The sequence below is a fragment of the Hoplias malabaricus genome, chromosome 1, assembly GCF_029633855.1.
Source record: "Hoplias malabaricus isolate fHopMal1 chromosome 1, fHopMal1.hap1, whole genome shotgun sequence".
Classification (NCBI taxonomy): Eukaryota; Metazoa; Chordata; class Actinopteri; order Characiformes; family Erythrinidae; genus Hoplias; species Hoplias malabaricus.
Window position 1 is genome coordinate 1,923,096 of NC_089800.1, and position 20,280 is coordinate 1,943,375.

Consider the following 20,280-nt stretch of genomic DNA (forward strand, 5'->3'; position numbering starts at 1 on the left):
CTACATCAGTCACAAACTACACTGTACACACACAGCTCCTCACTCTCTCTACAGTGAACTACATCAGTCACAAACTACACTGTACACACACAGCTCCTCGCTCCCTCTACAGTGAACTACATCAGTCACAAACTACACTGTACACACACAGCTCCTCGCTCCCTCTACAGTGAACTACATCAGTCACAAACTACACTGTACACACACAGCTCCTCACTCCCTCTACAGTGAACTACATCAGTCATAAACTACACTGTACACACACAGCTCCTCGCTCCCTCTACAGTGAACTACATCAGTCACAAACTACACTGTACACAAACAGCTCCTCACTCCCTCTAAAGTGAACTACATCAGTCACAAACTACACTGTACACACACAGCTCCTCGCTCCCTCTACAGTGAACTACATCAGTCACAAACTACACTGTACACACACAGCTCCTCGCTCCCTCTACAGTGAACTACATCAGTCACAAACTACACTGTACACACACAGCTCCTCACTCCCTCTACAGTGAACTACATCAGTCACAAACTACACTGTACACACACAGCTCCTCACTCCCTCTACAGTGAACTACATCAGTCACAAACTACACTGTACACACACAGCTCATCGCTCCCTCTACATAGAACTACATCAGTCATAAACTACACTGTACACACACAGCTCCTCACTCCCTCTACAGTGAACTACATCAGTCACAAACTACACTGTACACACACAGCTCCTCGCTCCCTCTACAGTGAACTACATCAGTCACAAACTACACTGTACACACACAGCTCCTCACTCCCTCTACAGTGAACTACATCAGTCACAAACTACACTGTACACACACAGCTCCTCACTCCCTCTACAGTGAACTACATCAGTCACAAACTACACTGTACACACACAGCTCCTCTCTCCCTCTACAGTGAACTACATCAGTAACAAACTACACTGTACACACACAGCTCCTCACTCCCTCTACAATGAACTACATCAGTCACAAACTACACTGTACACACACAGCTCCTCTCTCCCTCTACAGTGAACTACATCAGTCACAAACTACACTGTACACACACAGCTCCTCGCTCCCTCTACAGTGAACTACATCAGTCATAAACTACACTGTAAACACACAGCTCCTCACTCCCTCTACAGTGAACTACATCAGTCACAAACTACACTGTACACACACAGCTCCTCGCTCCCTCTACAGTGAACTACATCAGTCACAAACTACACTGTACACACACAGCTCCTCACTCCCTCTACAGTGAACTACATCAGTCACAAACTACACTGTACACACACAGCTCCTCGCTCCTTCTACAGTGAACTACATCAGTCACAAACTACACTGTACACACACAGGTCCTCTCTCCCTCTACAGTGAACTACATCAGTCACAAACTACACTGTACACACACAGCTCCTCGCTCCCTCTACAGTGAACTACATCAGTCACAAACTACACTGTACACACACAGCTCCTCACTCCCTCTACAGTGAACTACATCAGTCACAAACTACACTGTACACACACAGCTCCTCTCTCCCTCTACAGTGAACTACATCAGTAACAAACTACACTGTACACACACAGCTCCTCACTCCCTCTACAATGAACTACATCAGTCACAAACTACACTGTACACACACAGCTCCTCACTCCCTCTACAGTGAACTACATCAGTCACAAACTACACTGTACACACACAGCTCCTCGCTCCCTCTACAGTGAACTACATCAGTCACAAACTACACTGTACACACACAGCTCCTCACTCCCTCTACAGTGAACTACATCAGTCATAAACTACACTGTACACACACAGCTCCTCGCTCCCTCTACAGTGAACTACATCAGTCACAAACTACACTGTACACACACAGCTCCTCTCTCCCTCTACAGTGAACTACATCAGTAACAAACTACACTGTACACACACAGCTCCTCACTCCCTCTACAATGAACTACATCAGTCACAAACTACACTGTACATACACAGCTCCTCGCTCCCTCTACAGTGAACTACATCAGTCACAAACTACACTGTACATACACAGCTCCTCGCTCCCTCTACAGTGAACTACATTAGTCACAAACTACACTGTACACACACAGCTCCTCACTCCCTCTACAGTGAACTACATCAGTCATAAACTACACTGTACACACACAGCTCCTCGCTCCCTCTACAGTGAACTACATCAGTCACAAACTACACTGTACACACACAGCTCCTCTCTCCCTCTACAGTGAACTACATCAGTCACAAACTACACTGTACACACACAGCTCCTCTCTCCCTCTACAGTGAACTACATCAGTAACAAACTACACTGTACACACACAGCTCCTCACTCCCTCTACAATGAACTACATCAGTCACAAACTACACTGTACACACACAGCTCCTCTCTCCCTCTACAGTGAACTACATCATTCACAAACTACACTGTACACACACAGCTCCTCGCTCCCTCTACAGTGAACTACATCAGTAACAAACTACACTGTACACACACAGCTCCTCACTCCCTCTACAGTGAACTACATCAGTCATAAACTACACTGTACACACACAGCTCCTCGCTCCCTCTACAGTGAACTACATCAGTCACAAACTACACTGTACACACACAGCTCCTCGCTCCCTCTACAGTGAACTACATCAGTCACAAACTACACTGTACACACACAGCTCCTCACTCCCTCTACAGTGAACTACATCAGTCACAAACTACACTGTACACACACAGCTCCTCGCTCCCTCTACAGTGAACTACATCAGTCACAAACTACACTGTACACACACAGCTCCTCACTCCCTCTACAGTGAACTACATCAGTCACAAACTACACTGTACACACACAGACAGCACTAGAGTTCAGATTCACACAGATAAATAAATAGAAATGATGTGTGTTAGAAATATACACTGCACTGTTAACATCTAGATTCAGTCGTTTCAGGACGTGTGTAGTGCACTACAGAGGGAGGATGGAGAGATTTGGGATTAAACCTGTGTTTCACTCAGGCTTCGTGGTGTTTTGATGTCTAGCTTTAAGAGAGACCCCTACTGGTATGGAATGGTAAGGCAGCCATTATCTTATTTGTCTGAATCAGAATGTTTTCAAAAATGGAGGGAGGAAAATTTCAGGGCCTAGGACTCATATGCAAAAGTGCTCTGTTCTGATAGGCTGGAAACATTTAAAAAAATGCTGACAATAACTCTAGCCAGTTTAGTAACACTGCAAACTGTGATAACATACCAATGGGCGGGGCTAAACTACTATAGGATAGTCATGTGTTCAGGCATATATTCAGGTTTGTGACATCACAACTCTGAAGACATTCCAATGTGCTGTTTTTTTTACAGAATCAGAAATGCTTCAACTCTCACCAGGTTCAGGCATCGTCCAGCGCTCGCAGAGGAAGGCCTCGCTGGGTCCGGACGGCTCACTGACTCCAACGATGTTGTATGCAAAGATACGGAACTGGTAATAATGTCCCTCTGAAAGACCACGCACCTGGAAAACAGACGAGAAGAAAGATCTCACACCTACCCTCTGCTAGAGGTTACATAGTGCAGTTCCTGTAGTGCTGAGCCCAGAGTATCAACAACAGAGGCTCTATTTTCCTTGTTACAGCTCAGTGGAGCATCACGTTTTTACAGAAGCTGGAATTTTAGGGTAAAAATACGACCTAGTGTTACTTTAAGGTTCAACGATAGGTGTTTTCCAGGCAGCAGTCATGTGGTCACACACGGGCAGCACTGCTGACTGTTCCATACAGAGCCAAGGTGGGCTCCACTTAACTTAACAGGCTGGATTAGCATCTCAGATTCTACGGCATTCAGGATTGGCCATTCCCAATGTTCAATGCGAGTCACGTTGCTCTTCGTGTTTAGCCTCAGCCCCAGATTAGAGCCGTGCTTTAAAGATGTTCCGCTGAAGAGCTCTCAGAGATGCTCCAAGCTAAAGGGCGTTTAAGAGCATTGATCTCTCCACTCCATCTCCGCGACGAGGGCCCTTAAAGAGTCGTCACATCCGAGTCTATCGCGCTGGGCCAGAGCCTACAGTAAACACAACAATCATCACCAGCACAATTAGCGGGTTATCCTCGGAGACTGGGATTAGTGTCGAAGTATGATCTTAATAATGTCACAGAGATGATGGGGGCTGGAGTTTGCTTCTGTAGTTTTGCACTAAAGCTACAAGGCTAATTTAAACAACACTCAGTTCCACATGGCACCCTACTCCCTATGTAGTGCACTCCACAGAGTGTAAAAGTAATACTACTACACACAAACAGGGAGACATGAAGCTTATAATCCAATATAAATGGATATTATCTAACATACAGTGCACTTTCTGAATCCAGAAACTGTTATTTTATGACCGACACTGTGCACTACATAGGGTGGGTTAAGATATTTGTGATTCAGCCGTAGTTGTCTGTTGGTGTAATTGCAGACTGATTCAGAAATGCCAACACATTATACACAAGTATAAACACTCACAATAGGGTAGGTCACTTGAGCAGGCTGCGGTGTACACACTCAGCGTTGAGGAGCTAGCTAACATAATGCTAACGGCAGGTTGGAATCATTACACACTGGCCCCAAGACACAGTGGTGTGCTAGAGCACCCCTGCACTAGCGCTAGCCTAGCTATCCGGGCTTATTTGGGTCAGACAGGGGTGAGCTGGGTTTAAGATGGACATGGGTTTATGATACACAAATATATGAGACATTATGACTTTATTTTGTTTTGTTCAATAAGACTATTGTGCTATAGTGACCACAACAGGAGCAAAGACCCCCACATTTCTGTCCCAGAGAAACCTAGCGTAGACCCGGAACTCCTTATATGGGCATGACACCACCTACAGATCCACTGTCAGTTCACGGCCACTAGGTGGCGACAGGTTCTTCTGATGAGGCTTGTGGACTGGCCGAATGATCAGGAACGTCACAGAGGAAGTTGGAGCTATGAACCGGCGGCAAGCTGAGTTTAATGAGAGTGGACGGGCTCCATGCTTCGTTAGCATCCGGTAGATCGTTAGCATCACCTTCAGGAGTCATGACAGAAGGAGCCCCAGGTCTCACCTCGCGACCTGATCAATGTCCCCCCATCAGCTCCATTTACACTCAGCCCTGAGCAGGAGCCCGGCCCAATCACAGGCAGACCCCTTCCTCTTAATGTAATGGGACATGGCCTCGTCTGAGGGCTCCACCAGAGGGCGCTGTGAGAGCAGGACTCACTCAGACTGTTAGGAACCAGGCGTCAACACGACTCTCAGTTACAACACAGTTATACTGCTCTCTCTCTCTCTCTTTCTCTCTCTCACACACACACACACAGCCTCTCTCTCTCTATCTCTCTCTCTCTGTCACACACACACACACACACACACACACACACACTGATTTCCCATTAGTCGTCTGAATATAAAAGCACAGTTTAATCAGTTTGTGGTGTCGCCTGGTGCCAGGTGATAGAATTAAAGAGACAGTTTGGAGGAAAGTTTCTCTGAGGTGGTTCAGTTTTGGTTTTTATCTGAGTGTGGAGCAGATGTATTTCATTAAAATACAGCAGCACTTAACCCTCTACATCTCCCTCTATGAACATAGTCAGAGCTCAACACGTTAAGAGGAGAACACTAACTGCTGATTCTGTTCCATCAGCAAAACAAACGCACAATGATCTGCCGATGGAATCAAACGCTGTCTCTCGATTCAGTCTTTTAATTATATCCTTACTGCAAGGATCTGGAGGCCACCAACCTAAACACTGTGAGACAAGACCCCAGTCAGTTTTCTGGGTGCTGCCTAAGTCAGAAAACACGAGATAAAACGAGTCGTTCTGATAAAGTGCAGCGACTTTAGAATGGTCCCGCCCCCTCGTCTGAGTCTGTCCAATCACAGCGCTGGACCCGTGTTTATGTGAGAGCGCAAAGACGAGGTTAAACTCAACAAAACAGACACAACGAGCGCGGAGAAATAAGAGCACTGAGTAAAAACGGAGAAGAAAGAGAACAGAGTGAAAACAGCTAAAAACCAGAGCTTCTGCTCCTCGCTCCTCACTGCTGTGCGCTCGGGGTCGGGGTGAATAGCGAGCGGCTCATTATCATTTAAAGGAACAGGTGCTGAAAGCGGGCGTTCTGAACAGGGGCTGTTTACACAGGGGGAGAACACTGCTGTGGGGCTCGTGGGGTTTCATTAAGAAACAGAACTGTGTTCCACTGTGGAGACGAGGGAGAACATGATCCACTCACTCTGTAAACTCTCTCTCTGACCGGCTTTGTGTTGACCTCAGCCCAGACTTGCTGGGATTTCTCTCTCTGGTCGATGTAATACCCCCTCACTGGGACCCCTCCGTTACTGACCGGTGCTCTCCACCCGATCACCATCTCTGTGTCCGTACAACAGAGGAGAGCGATACCACCCGGGGCAGAGGGGGCAGCTGTGGGAGCAGAGAGTACAGAGATATTACTGTAATACCTGAAGTATATGCTACTGTGTAATTATGAAGAAATACATATCAATATATTACAGCAACAATGATACACAAATACACAGACACTAACACACTCAGATACACACCCCCTGTGGGAATGAATGAATGAATGAATGAATGAAGAAGATGATGATGAAGGTAGTTGTGATTTCACACGTCACTCTTCAGAGCATGACTTTAACCTCGGCACCGTGTGCTGCACAGTAACTGTAACTCTGTTCTACAGCTGTGTTATCAACAGCAAGGAAAACATTTTAATAACCTGCCGTAAGAGAGAGATGCAAGTAGTAACCATCGCCATGGCAACAGGCAGCATCCGGACCAGCTGAGAACAGCAGTGTTCAGGACGTGAGGAATAAAGATCTCCAGGCATTAAACACAGCCATAAACCTCCTGTAACTTAGCTCCCATTACACACCCTCTGCGTACACAGTGGGACCTCGGCTCCAGACGCTGCTCCCGCTCTCAGCAGAAAAGCCACAGATGAAGTGGATGCTCTGGAGCAGACGCACACGAACCGACGGTCACCTCACCTAACACCAAGCACTGGATACAGATGTATTAAAGTCTCCCAGCGTTGGCCTTTGGAGCAGTGGAACTGCGTTCTCTGGAGAGGTTACTGAAGTGCAAATATGGCTTTAAATGTTTGTCACAGGTTGCTATGCTGTCGCTAAGGTGTTGCCATACATTTGGGTGGTTGATATGGTGTCCCAGGTGGTTGCTAAAGTCTTGTTAAGTGGCTGATACGGTGTCCCAGGTGGTTCTAAGTGGTTAAGGCAGCAGTTCTAGTTAGAACCATGTGAAGTATATAGAACTATTTCCATGGTTCTTTTCCAATAGAAATGGTTCTTCAGGTTGATGAACAAGTGGTTCTAAGTAGCACTTTAAAAAAGAGGACGTTGACGAACTTCAGATAAGTCTAGAGTTCTTCAAATATCCCCGTCTAGACGCTTGAGTTCTTCCAGGAACCCCCAAAGCAGCTTAAGGGATCATTCAAAAGAATTGTTGCAGGAAACTAGAGCTGAAAAATGGTGCTTAAAGGTGATGCCTGTGATTGTGGGGAAACACTGTTCTCTCTGGTTTGTTTATGTTCAGAAGCTCAGTGTCTTTTAAGGTGGAATAGTGTGTTTGAGGAGAAAAGCGAGTGTAGTTTGTATGCGACTGACGTTGAGCTTATTCACTGTTTGAATTCCCACAGAAACTCATTTGTTACTCGGGTTGTTTAGTTTTGAGGCACTTTCTATCTACGTTTACTTTCATGTAGTTAGAGTCAGTTCCATCTCCAGCAAAAATAAGTCGGTTGGTGCTTTTCAGCGTTTGGAGTCTCTCCGTTGTCTAAAAACCTTCAGATGGCGTTTCTCTGTCAGAGAGAGAAAGCCTAGCACCGGACCCAGACACTTTGTTTTTTTACCCATTTACAGACACTGGGGCTTCGTAAACACATTAGAGCGGTTTCAAGAGCAGCACATGGAGAGGAAATACGAATGTGGAATTTAATGCGTTTCTGCAAGGGCTTTACAATATCCCCATATTTTTAAGTTACTTGAGCATCACAGCACCTTCAGTTTTTACAGTCCGCTACATGTAGTTTAAATGCTTCCCAGAGACAGTTACTACAGGGAAAGTGGGACAAACTGGTCGAGGAGGAACTTTGAGGACATGTTGTCTGCAGCATAGCAATGAGCTGACAATAACCCAACCTCCCTCTTCACTCAGGGTGGTCTCACTGTGCTCTCTGCCTGGAGACGGAAATTAAATCAGCTGGAGGTCTGAAAGGATAACATCAAACTGAAGAAAAGTAGCGGTCTATCTACGCATTAATCCACTAATCCGCGGAGCGCTTCTCCGTCTGGACGGACGAGTGTCAGGTCTATCTGTGTCTGATGGAGATCAGGTGTGTTTGTAAATCACATCAGTGTGAGTGACAGCAGAAATAGGGAGTCATTAGCATGTAGCGGCGGCTAATACAGGTCACAGCTGCAGGATTTCACCACCTCCCTCTGGTCCTAATCTACAGGGACGGCAGCGGTGGGATAACAGCATTCACCCGGGTATTTCTGAGATGTATCAGGAACCAGACAATTATAAACAAGAGACATAAATCGAGGGGACAGATGCTGTCATTACAGGCTAACGGTGCCATGCTAGCACACTTAAAGGGCCTATACAGCACATTACACTGCATTTATAACGTTTGTTTGGGCACATTTACATTCTTAAGACCATTTTCCAGACTCTCTAACGACACCTTTAAGAATGATATATGCAAATGAGTTCTGTTCTGATTGGTCTTTATCATGCCATATTCAAACAGCAGTTCAGGCTGAAACACACCTTATAACTTCAGAGAAAGTGGGCGGAGCTAACCTGCTTTTAATAACGTGAACCTACGTTAATCATGTGCATGTTTTATACAGGGATAGGAAATGAGGTGGTGGTTTCTCTGGGACCCACCCATAGGGTTAATATGAATATACTGCTCAATGCACCCTTAAATATGGAGTTCTACCTTTAGCTGCTTTGACTCTGATTGGCTGAGATTCCTCGGAATATCGGCTATTTCCCGCTCGGCCCACAGACTTCACTCGGAAAACATACTCCTTGTTCATCCTGAGGCCATGCACTGTGAACCTGAGACAGAGACAAAGATGTGACATACATTAACAGAAACTGGAATATTAGGCATTTATGAAAAATGTCAATTTTCATATAATCCACAGTCATTCTGACAGGTTGTAATACACTACAGGGGGTATAGGGGGCGTTATAGGTTCTCTCATGTTGTTTCCTGGTGCTCTGTAATGTTTAAATGATCCAGACAATCTTTCTGACAGATTGTATTTACTACAAGAACAGTAGGGGGTGCTATGGCTTTTTTAATATCATTTACCTGTGCTCTATATTGTTTATATAATCCAGAGACATTCTGACAGATTGTAATACACTACAGGGACATGAGGGGCACTATAGCATATCATATTATTTACCTCAAATCATTCCTACATTTTTGTAAAACACTACAATGATTGTAGGGGGCGCTATAGCTTCTCTTATGCTGAGTTCCAGGGCTCTGAAATGTTTCTAAGATCCACATGGTTGTTCTGACAGACTGTAACACACTACAGGAAGTGTAGAGGGCGCTATAGCTTCACTTATCTCATTTTCCAGTGCTCTGTAATGTTTATGTGTTCCCCACAGTTCTTCTGACAGAGTGTAATACACTACATGAACAGCAGGGGGTGATGTAATTGTGATATGATCCACAGACCTGGTTCCAGTCACTGGTTTGTTGTTGATGGTTCTCCAGTTCGAAGTTCCCACCTCGCTGTAGTACAGATAATATCCCAGAATTCCCTGCATGTCCTTAGGCTCTTTCCACAGCAGAAGGACAGAGGTGTCGGTGTCTGGGACGGCCTGGACAGAGTGGGGAGCAGCAGGGACCCCTAGAGGACAGATGTATACATTTGAATGAGGTCAACTCAGAGACGAAGATGTGACGTGAATGAAGCGGATTATGCTCCACAGCGTGGGTCCCCCGCATGAGCCATGTTTACAGTAGGTTTAGTACAGAATTTCGTAAGCTGTTCAGCCAATAGGGGTCAGTAATGCAGAGGTGCAATACTTCTATACAGGGTTTAAAGAAAATAAAGCTCTGCCCTGAAGGAAACCCCGGGTTGGAGTTAGTGAGAGGGTGTAAAGGAGAACTGAAGCTCCACCCACCGAGCGGTTCTCCCAGTCTGATTGGCTGGCTGGGTTCAGAGGGCTCGCTGATGCCGTATTTGTTGATGGATCTGATCCGGAAGCAGTAGCTCGTATCTTTCTGAAGATCAAAAGCGGCGAACCTGGTGGATCTCACCGTCATGTCCAGACTCGCCAGGTGCCAACTCTCCTTACCGACCACGGTCTGGAAAATCACCACAGCATCTCTGTCATCATCCGTTCGTCATTCACTCATCACTCGCTCATCAGGGCTTCCCACAGGGAATCAGTTCGTCAAAGTGGTACCTTTGTTGACCGGGGGTGGGGGGGTTGGGGGGTTATGATTCACTGGTTCTTTGTAACTGCCTCCCGTTGAGAATCAAAGCTCAAGAAAAACGAACCGAGTCATTGTTCGGTGTTCTAAAAATCCACTGATATTTCGTGGAGGATGTGCTCTGTGTGGTGTTTGGACGCTTTGAGGAACTTACACGAGGGGTTGAGCGCAGAGTCGACTCATTGAGTGAATCGGTTCACGAATCCAGTGCAAATTCAAATCAATGATTCAAAGCATTGTTCACAAACATGGGCTGCACATGCTCTGACCTCGTAACTCAGAGACGACACACAGCTCGCCTTAAACACTGGATTTTACCTCAGAATGTTTGTTTGTGACTGAGAACTGAGGTAAATAACGCATTAAACGAGTCACTGGAAGTACTTTGGATCTTTGAAGGATCTCTTATTATTGAGTGTTTCACTGAACTCGGCAGAAAGCCACGCGCAAACACATCGGAAGCCTTGGGGTGGGGAGAGGGGGGTGGAAAACTTTGTCAAGGCGGCCGCCCTTCGTTGTCAAGATGGCTGCCCTCATTGTAAAGCACTGCGGGAAACCCCTGCTCATCAATAACACACTCATCACTCATCATCCGAGGAACAGTCTGGAACACCATGCTAAACCAATAAGAGTGTGTGTTGATGAGTGTATGTGTGTGTATGAGTGTATGTGTGTGTATGAGTGCGTGTGCGTTCATGTGTATGTATGTTATGTGCAAAGTTCAGAAATCAGTCCTCACCCGTTCTACGAAGTAAGTGAGCGGTTCTTTGCCGCGAGGGTCCGGTTCAGTCCAACTGACCACAGCGTACGTGTCACTGAGCTCACACACACACACTCCGGTCGGAGGGAAAGGGACACGGATTTGACCTTAGAGAGAGAGAGAGAGAGAGAGAGAGAGAGAGAGAGATAGAGATAGATAGAGAGAGAGAGAGATAGAGAGATAGAGAAAGACAGAGATAGAGAGAGAGATTTAGAAATAGATAGATAGATAGATAGATAGATAGAGAGAGAGAGAGAGAGAGAGAGAGAGAGAGAGAGAGAGAGGAGAAATAAAGAAAGTGAAGGGAGCTTTTACATTAACCCCAGATGCAGTCGATCGGTCGAGACGTGTTCAGAGTCTGAATTTTGCTTATTTTAGAGTATCAGATGAGGCTAACGTTGCTAACAAACACTGGAAGTCAATAGTCACCCAAATAGCCTCTGTACATACACGCCCTCTCTCTCCTCTCGGGCCGCATTCAGGTCATAAAGACGGGGGACAGACGAGTCGCTGTTTTTAAGCAGAATCCCACTTTTCTTTCAGTGTAAAAGTTTCAACAGCACGCCCTGTGTCTCAGCCTCCTGTTAATGGTGGAAGAATACTTCAGAGCAGGGTGTGCTGTGGTCGATAAGGTAGTTCCAGCTTGAGCTGAGCTGTGTGAATAAGGTCAGTCTGTACACTTTCACTAAAACACTGCCAATAAGAACAATGTACAAAGCTTATCCACATTATGACTGTATTATGAAGGCTATTTGGGTGACTATTGACTTCCAGTGTTTGTTAGCGATGTTAGCTTCGCAGATGTAGCTCGAAGCTAACAAAGCAAAACTCCAATTTGAACACGTCTCGACTGATCGACTGCGTCTGTCGTCAGAGGAGAATCAGGTAGGTTTGATTCATCACTGAACTGTTCCTTTAATCTTCCAGCTGCTCGTGTAGTCGGAAGCCGACGTCTGGTTCCATTCACCCCCACCATGAACAGTTCTGATCTGCTAATTCTCTTTAACCGAGAGACACGAGGAGTGTCTGAACATCTCCAGATCCCCCCCATGGTTTGGGACTGAGACGTTAATGAGATTTAAAGTGGATGTCTTACTCTCCAGCTGGTCCTTGGTGATGATGATCTCTCTCCCTCTGTCCACCGTCACCACTGAAAGACAGAGAGGACAGAGGCAGAGGATTCAGAGGGAGTCCGCGGGGATGAGGACACTGGAATAAAGAGGTGTTTAATAAGCTCCTCTCCTCAGAGCGGAGGTCCTGGCTGAAATGTGACATCCAGATGCCAGACATTATCAGCACAGCTGCATCAGAGATAAGAGCTGATCTGACAGAGCGGCTCCGACTGAAGAGGCTTAAAGGATGGAGACTGAGACCTCATCTATAGCAGTGGTCACCAACCTTGTTGAAGTCTGAACAAATGAAACATCTACCAGTGTAAATGCCAGGCGTAGGCTGCTTAAATATAACAAATCTGTGTATGTCCCCATCGCCTCCAACACAGCCCAGTCTCACAGCTACTCGTGATATAGTCACATATAAAGGAGACTGCGGTTCGTGACATAGTCCCATATTTCGGACATTTTATGCGACAATATCACAATCGTAAGTGTATGAGTAATTACCATAAAAACACTATGTGACAGTAACCCGGGTTTCCTCCGGGTGACTGTCTGTGAGGAGTGTGGTGTGTTCTCTCTGTGTCTGTATGGGTTTCCTCCGGGTGACTGTCTGTGAGGAGTGTGGTGTGTTCTCCCTGTGTCTGCGTGGGTTTCCTCCGGGTGACTGTCTGTGAGGAGTGTGGGGTGTTCTCCCTGTGTCTGCTTGGGTTTCCTCCGGGTGACTGTCTGTGAGGAGTGTGATGTGTTCTCTCTGTGTCTGCGTGGGTTTCCTCCGGGTGACTGTCTGTGAGGAGTGTGGTGTGTTCTCCCTGTGTCTGCGTGGGTCTCCTCCGGGTGACTGTCTGTGAGGAGTGTGGTGTGTTCTCCCTGTGTCTGCGTGGGTCTCCTCCGGGTGACTGTCTGTGAGGAGTGTGGTGTGTTCTCCCTGTGTCTGCGTGGGTTTCCTCTGGGTGACTGTCTGTGAGAATATCATTTTCTGATATACTTCTCTTAGCCTAATTTCCTACCTATAGAACCTGGAACACATTACAACAACGTTTTACACGATTAAAGGATTCTTTGCATCGTTAAGGGGTTCTTCAGATTGATGGGGAATGTGCTGTAGACGGTTCTATAAAGCACCCTTTAGACACCAAAAGGGATTCTTCTATTGTTACGATGTTTATAACACTGCTGTGTGACACTGAGCCAGGACTACATTACCCATAGTCCTGCTGGGCTCCAAGGGGTCAGAGGTGAGGATGGGGGGCGTGGGTTTGGATGGGCGTCCGACTCCCGCCTGGTTCACGGCACACACTCGGAACTGCACGAGTGTGTGGTCCTTCAAACCCATCACCGGGAAATAACACACCGTCTGGAGAACCTCATTACAGCGGAACCACTGTCGAGAACCCACCTCACACCTTCAACACAGAGAGAGAGAGAGAGAGAGAGAGAGAGAGAGAGAGAGAGAGAGAGAGAGAGGGAAGATAAGTGTGGATAAGTTGTCGCTGGGAGACAGGGATCTTGTTTCCTAGCAACACCCCCCACCCCAGTGAGGGATTGGGGACCATTTCTTGCATGTGCACACTCTCACTAATACAGTGTGATCCAAGTGTGTGAGAGAGAGCTCCTCTAGTGGTGTACAGATGTTATTACACTCACTGTTGTCTAGGGCAGCTCTAGTTTGTTGCTGTATCGATGTTTAATGTTTGAAAGATTATATTAAATGTTTTACAAGGAAGGAATGACCTCTGACCACTGACCTCTCAATGAAGTACCCCTGGACAAAGGCAGCCCCCTCCGCACTGGGGGGCTTCCAAGAGAGGAAGACGTAATCCCTCTGCACATCAGAAACCTCCACCTGCAGAGGAGCCCCGGGAGCCCCCAGCACTGCAGCAGGTCCATCTGGATCACACACACACACACCAAACACCTTTGTGTTATAACACCTTTATAACACAGTGTAGTACTAATGTCACTGTAGGTTTGTGATGTAAATCCTAAAGGGTTTTGGGTGGTGTGACGGTGGTGGAGTTGTGAGGGGGGTGAGGGGGTCTTTAATTACTGCAGACCAGTGCTGACCGGACCCGTTAATGAGATAGAACCATCGATTTCCTTGACGCTGTGACCGTTAGCCCTCCTCTGGGCCAGGGAACAGTTTATCGATCCCTGAGCGGCGGCCGTGATGAAAAATGACTCTTGGGCAAGTCTTGGGTCACGGTCCCTCTGCCCTCATCGGAGCAGGGCCCTGGGTGCTGAGCGGGTCAGACGTTCTGCTAATGGACTTCTGGCCAAAGGTTTGTGGACGCTCGTCCTCTGGACTCACCTCTGAGATTTTTTATATTTGTAAACGGTGATTTATAGGCACCTCTGTCTTAACTATCTGGTAAAACTACTTTTAATAAAGAACCCAGTGGTGTTGCCAGGTATTGACATTTAAGTGAACCTGGGCAAAAGTCGGTGGACACAATGGGGATGGAGAGGTAGTGGCGCCCCTGAAAGTACCCCAGCACCTTCAACTCCGCAGCTCCTCCTCAGCTGCTGCAGACACATGTTCTTCCCATGACTTCACCGTTAACATCCTTTGACTAATGTTAATGAAGAGGCTTTTCTGAAGGCTAAAGCAACCAGTTGCTGTTAGGAGTGAGAGCGCCATACTCTTAGAAAATACTGTGGTGGTGCCCTCAGTGGAACATTATTTAGGGAACACATTTCAGACTGCGGGCGGCACGGTGGCGCAGCAAGTAGTGACGCAGTCACACAGCTCCAGGGGCCTGGAGGTTGTGGGTTCGAATCTCGCTCCGGGTGACTGTCTGTGAGGAGTGTGGTGTGTTCTCTCTGTGTCTGCGTGGGTTTCCTCCGGGTGACTGTCTGTGAGGAGTGTGGTGTGTTCTCTCTGTGTCTGCGTGGGTTTCCTCCGGGTGCTCCGGTTTCCTCCCACAGTCCAAAAACACACGTTGGTAGGTGGATTGGCGACTCAAAAATTGTCCGTAGGTGTGAGTGTGTGTGTGTGTGTCTGTGTTGCCCTGTGAAGGACTGGCGCCCCCTCCAGGGTGTATTCCCGCCTTGTGCCCAATGATTCCAGGTAGGCTCTGGACCCACCGCGACCCTGAACTGGATAAGGGCTACAGATAATGAATGAATGAATAAATTTCAGACTGCATTTTGCCTGTGAATATACCCTTCAACAGGGGGCGCTGTAACCCAGCGTGATGTGGACAACGTGGAAGCCTGTGTTCAGTGCACTGAGCTGTAGAGTTTTATATTCTGTAGATGCACTTTTCTTAGACTTTAATGTTGATACTAAAAGTGCTCTACTGAGGAAATAGCACAATTAGCATTTAGCATTAAACTCTTAGGTTTAGAAATCAAGCTCCTGCGTAAAGTGAGAGATTTACTCACTCCCACACGAGCACTTACCGCCATCATTTGCATCTTTCAGAGAGCGCTTTTCTGCACTACTGCTTCTCCTCATTGATTTGAAGCATTTTTATCCAAATTAAGTTCAGAGCTCCAGGCGTAATTAGCGCCGCTGTCAGAACAGGATTTACAGACAGCCTCGAAAACACAACCCCCCCACAATAAACAACTGTTTACCTTCCTCATCACGACTCTGTACAACCACCGCATCTATCAGCCTCCTCACACACACTGCACATACTCTACAGAGACATCCCTCCTCGTACTGGCACTCACTGGCCACTTTTTCAGAAACAACCCCCTTCTACTGACACTCACTGGCCACTTTATCAGAAACACCCCCCTTCTACTGACACTCACTGGCCACTTTATCAGAAACAACCCCCTTCTACTGACACTCACTGGCCACTTTATCAGAAACACCCCCCTTCTACTGACACTCACTGGCCACTTTATCAGAAACACCCCCCCCTCTACTGACACTCACTGGCCACTTTATCAGAAACACCCCCCTTCTACTGACACTCACTGGCCACTTTATCAGAAACAACCCCCTTCTACTGACACTCACTGGCCACTTTATCAGAAACACCCCCCTTCTACTGACACTCACTGGCCACTTTATCAGAAACACCCCCCCCCCCTAATGACACTCACTGGCCACTTTATCAGAAACACCCCCCCCTAATGACACTCACTGGCCACTTTATCAGAAACACCCCCCTTCTACTGACGCTCACTGGCCACTTTATCAGAAACACCCCCCCCCTAATGACACTCACTGTCCACTTTATCAGAAACAACCCCCTTCTACTGACACTCACTGGCCACTTTATCAGAAACACCCCCCTCTACTGACACTCACTGGCCACTTTATCAGAAACACCCCCCTTCTACTGACGCTCACTGGCCACTTTATCAGAAACACCCCCCCCCTAATGACACTCACTGTCCACTTTATCAGAAACAACCCCCCTCTACTGACACTCACTGGCCACTTTATCAGAAACACCCCCCTCTACTGACACTCACTGGCCACTTTATCAGAAACACCCCCCTCTACTGACACTCACTGGCCACTTTATCAGAAACAACCCCCTTCTACTGACACTCACTGGCCACTTTATCAGAAACACCCCCCTTCTACTGACACTCACTGGCCACTTTATCAGAAACACCCCCCCGCTACTGACACTCACTGGCCACTTTATCAGAAACACCCCCCTTCTACTGACACTCACTGGCCACTTTATCAGAAACACCCCCCCGCTACTGACACTCACTGGCCACTTTATCAGAAACACCCCCCCCCCGCCAATGACACTCACTGGCCACTTTATCAGAAACACCCCCCTTCTACTGACACTCACTGGCCACTTTATCAGAAACACCCCCCTTCTACTGACGCTCACTGGCCACTTTATCAGAAACACCCCCCTCTACTGACACTCACTGGCCACTTTATCAGAAACACCCCCCTTCTACTGACACTCACTGGCCACTTTATCAGAAACACCCCCCCTCTACTGACACTCAACGGCCACTTTATCGTTTCTGATAAAGTGGCCGGATGGTGACTGCAGGTAAATGGATGAATGTGTTCTGACCTCTGACGTAGACAAAGGCGCTGTGGTCCTTGGTTCCATCTCGTGTGAGCAGACGGACCGTGTAGAGACCCTCATGCTCCTTGTGGACCCCCCTCACGGTCAACGTGCTGGAGGTCAGAGCTGTCCTCACCTCCACTCGACCGGACGACTGGAGGAGCTCCCCTGTGACATCACAAAACTGATACATTCAAGAAAGACATTTACTGCAGCTCAGATTCGCCTCAACACCCTTTAACCCTAAAGAGTCTCTCACCGTCTCGGTGCCAGGAGACGTCCTGGAACGGCAGCAGAGCCGAGGAGAACCTACAGCTCAGAACCAGGCTCTCCCCCTCCGTCACAAAGGTTGGCGCAAATGTGGAGTCAAACACTGCCTCCACATCTGACTCTACAGAGAGAGAGAGAGAGAGAGAGAGAGAGAGAGAGAGAGAGAGAGAGAGAGAGAGAGAGAGAGGATGAAAATAATTAAAAGGAATTTTGATGATAAATGCGAAGTATGTGAAGAAAACAGGAAAGATGGGACCAGATGATACAGGAGAAGAGAAGAGAGATGAGAAGTTAAGAGAAGAGAGAAGAGAAGAAAGGTGAGAAGTTAAGAGAAGAGAGAAGAGAAGAAAGGTGAGAAGAAGAGAAGAGAAATGGAGATGAGATGAGATAAGACAACAGAAGAGAAAAAAGAAGAGAAGAGAGAAGGGAAGAGAAGAGAAGAGGTGAAAACATAAGTAGAGAAAAAAGTAAAACAACTATAAAGCATCTATAGTCACTATATTACACTCTATAACATGTCTTTAACACATGTACAACACATCTATAACCACTCTGTGACAATCTATAATACATTTACAATCCATCTGTAAAAATCACTCAATAACCCATGTATAATAGCTGAATATCCCCTGTATTAACATCTGAATAAACCTCTGTAAAACAGCTGTATAATCCCTGTATAACAGCTGTATAACTCTTGTATAACAGCTGTATAATCCCTGTATAATAGCTGTATAACAGCTGTACAATCCCTGTATAATCCCTGTATAACAACTGTATAAAAGATGTATAATCCTTGTATGACAGCTGTATAATCCCTGTATAACAGCTGTATAATCCTTGTATAAAATCTGATAGAGTGTGTTATAACAGCTGTATAACCCCTGTATAACAGCTGTATAATCCTTGTATAACAGCTGTATAACCCTTGTATAACAGCTGTATTATCCCTGTATAACAGCTGTATAATCCCTGTATAACAGCTGTATAATCCCTGTATAACAACTGTATAAAAGATGTATAATCCTTGTATGACAGCTGTATAATCCCTGTATACCATCTGTATAACCCTTGTATAACAGCTGTATAGCTCTTGTATAACATCTGTATAACCCTTGTATAACAGCTGTATAGCCCTTGTATAACAGCTGTATAGCCCTTGTATAACAGCTGTATAGCCCTTGTATAACAGCTGTATAAACCCTGTCTAGTGGCAGTTAAAGTGCTGTGCTGTGAAAATGAGAATCATTGTCTCATCTATTTCTTGTGGACTAAGAACGAACAAAATAAAAAGAGTTTAATTAAGACAACCGATGCATGGCGGCAGAAAATCATCAGAGCGAGAAAACCACTCTCCTTCTGTTCCGCAGGAATTCTCTGCCGTTGGAAAACCACGCAGGAAGGACAGATATTACAGAGACGAGGCAATCGGCGCAGATGGGACGCCTTCTGGATGGCGGCTGGAGACGCTCCTGAGACTACAGGAGTCCTCACGCACTCTTCACTGTCCTTCACCGCGAGGAGCTGCTCAGGAATTAAACTCCGGTTCCATGGTGTTCAATATCCGATGGAATCAGCCAGAGTTCGGAGTTAATTACACAGTAATAACATCATTAATCTCTCACCTCCTGCATTAACAGTCTTCTGAGGAAAGTGCAGACTGCAGCATTAGCCATTCCCAGGTGGTTGCTAGGGTGATGCTAGGTGGGTGCTATGATGTCAGCAGGAGGAGGCTGGGGTGTTGCTGAGTGGTTGCTTTTGTGTTACCAGGTGGATGATGTGGCTTGTTCTGTTTTGCCACAGCATTACCAAGGAGATTGCCAGGTGGTTGCTAGGCGATTGCTATGGTATTGCAAGGTGGTTGCTAGGGTATTTGTAGGAAGTCACTAAATGGCTGTTAGGGTGTTGTTAAGTTTCACTGCTTGAGGGTTATTAAGACGGTTGCTAGGAGGCTGGAAGGTTGTTTTTAAGTGATTGCTATGTGGTTGCTATGGTGTTTTTAAGTACTTGTTAAGTTGTTGCTATGTGATTGCTATGGTATATTTAAGTGGTTGCTAGTTGGTTGCTAGGGTACAGATATGATAATGATTTAATTTTCAGGATGCAGCCTGATAATGTATTTAATGATGTTATAATTATGCAAATATATGATAATTAGGTAATTACATTTGAATAAAGGCCTGAGAGTGAGAGCCAAGCGGTTCTCTGACCCAGGCCCTGTGCTCCAGAGAGGGTTCTCTAATGCTGTGGTTATCTAGAACCTGGGGGACATCTTGTTGTAAATACACACAGTTAAAAGGGGCTGGGGGCAGCTGAAGAGGGAGGAAGTGCTCAGTCAGAGTGGAGGGGGGGATGGGGGATTGGGGGTGGGTGGGGTCTCAGGCCACAGGACTGGTGCTGTCGGAGCCGTGAAGGAGTGAGAGAGCAGAGGGTGGATGAATGAGTGCAGAGCCTTGGGCCTGAGCAAATGAATCTCAGTCGCTGTGATGAAATATACATGACCACACACTGGAGTCAGAGTGACCCTCTCTCTCTCGCTCTCTCTCTCACACACACACACACACACACACAA

At 46.6% G+C, this 20,280-nt stretch overlaps 1 protein-coding gene across 1 annotated transcript in view; it reads right to left on the reverse strand.

The window, feature by feature from the left end:
• Positions 1–19,384, reverse strand: part of myom3 (myomesin 3) — a 31,241-nt gene extending 11,857 nt beyond the window's left edge. Inside the window, exons 1-13 of the mRNA XM_066678171.1 lie at positions 19,334–19,384; positions 19,058–19,232; positions 17,698–17,829; positions 17,445–17,606; positions 14,181–14,322; positions 13,639–13,838; positions 12,414–12,467; positions 11,297–11,424; positions 10,245–10,428; positions 9,793–9,967; positions 9,034–9,155; positions 6,283–6,470; positions 3,407–3,533 (exon numbers count right to left, since the gene is read on the reverse strand). Of these exons, the coding sequence (XP_066534268.1) occupies positions 3,407–3,533; positions 6,283–6,470; positions 9,034–9,155; positions 9,793–9,967; positions 10,245–10,428; positions 11,297–11,424; positions 12,414–12,467; positions 13,639–13,838; positions 14,181–14,322; positions 17,445–17,606; positions 17,698–17,829; positions 19,058–19,232; positions 19,334–19,384 (1,840 nt within the window). The remainder of the gene's footprint in view (positions 1–3,406; positions 3,534–6,282; positions 6,471–9,033; positions 9,156–9,792; positions 9,968–10,244; positions 10,429–11,296; positions 11,425–12,413; positions 12,468–13,638; positions 13,839–14,180; positions 14,323–17,444; positions 17,607–17,697; positions 17,830–19,057; positions 19,233–19,333) is intronic.
• Positions 19,385–20,280: the final 896 nt, after the last annotated feature.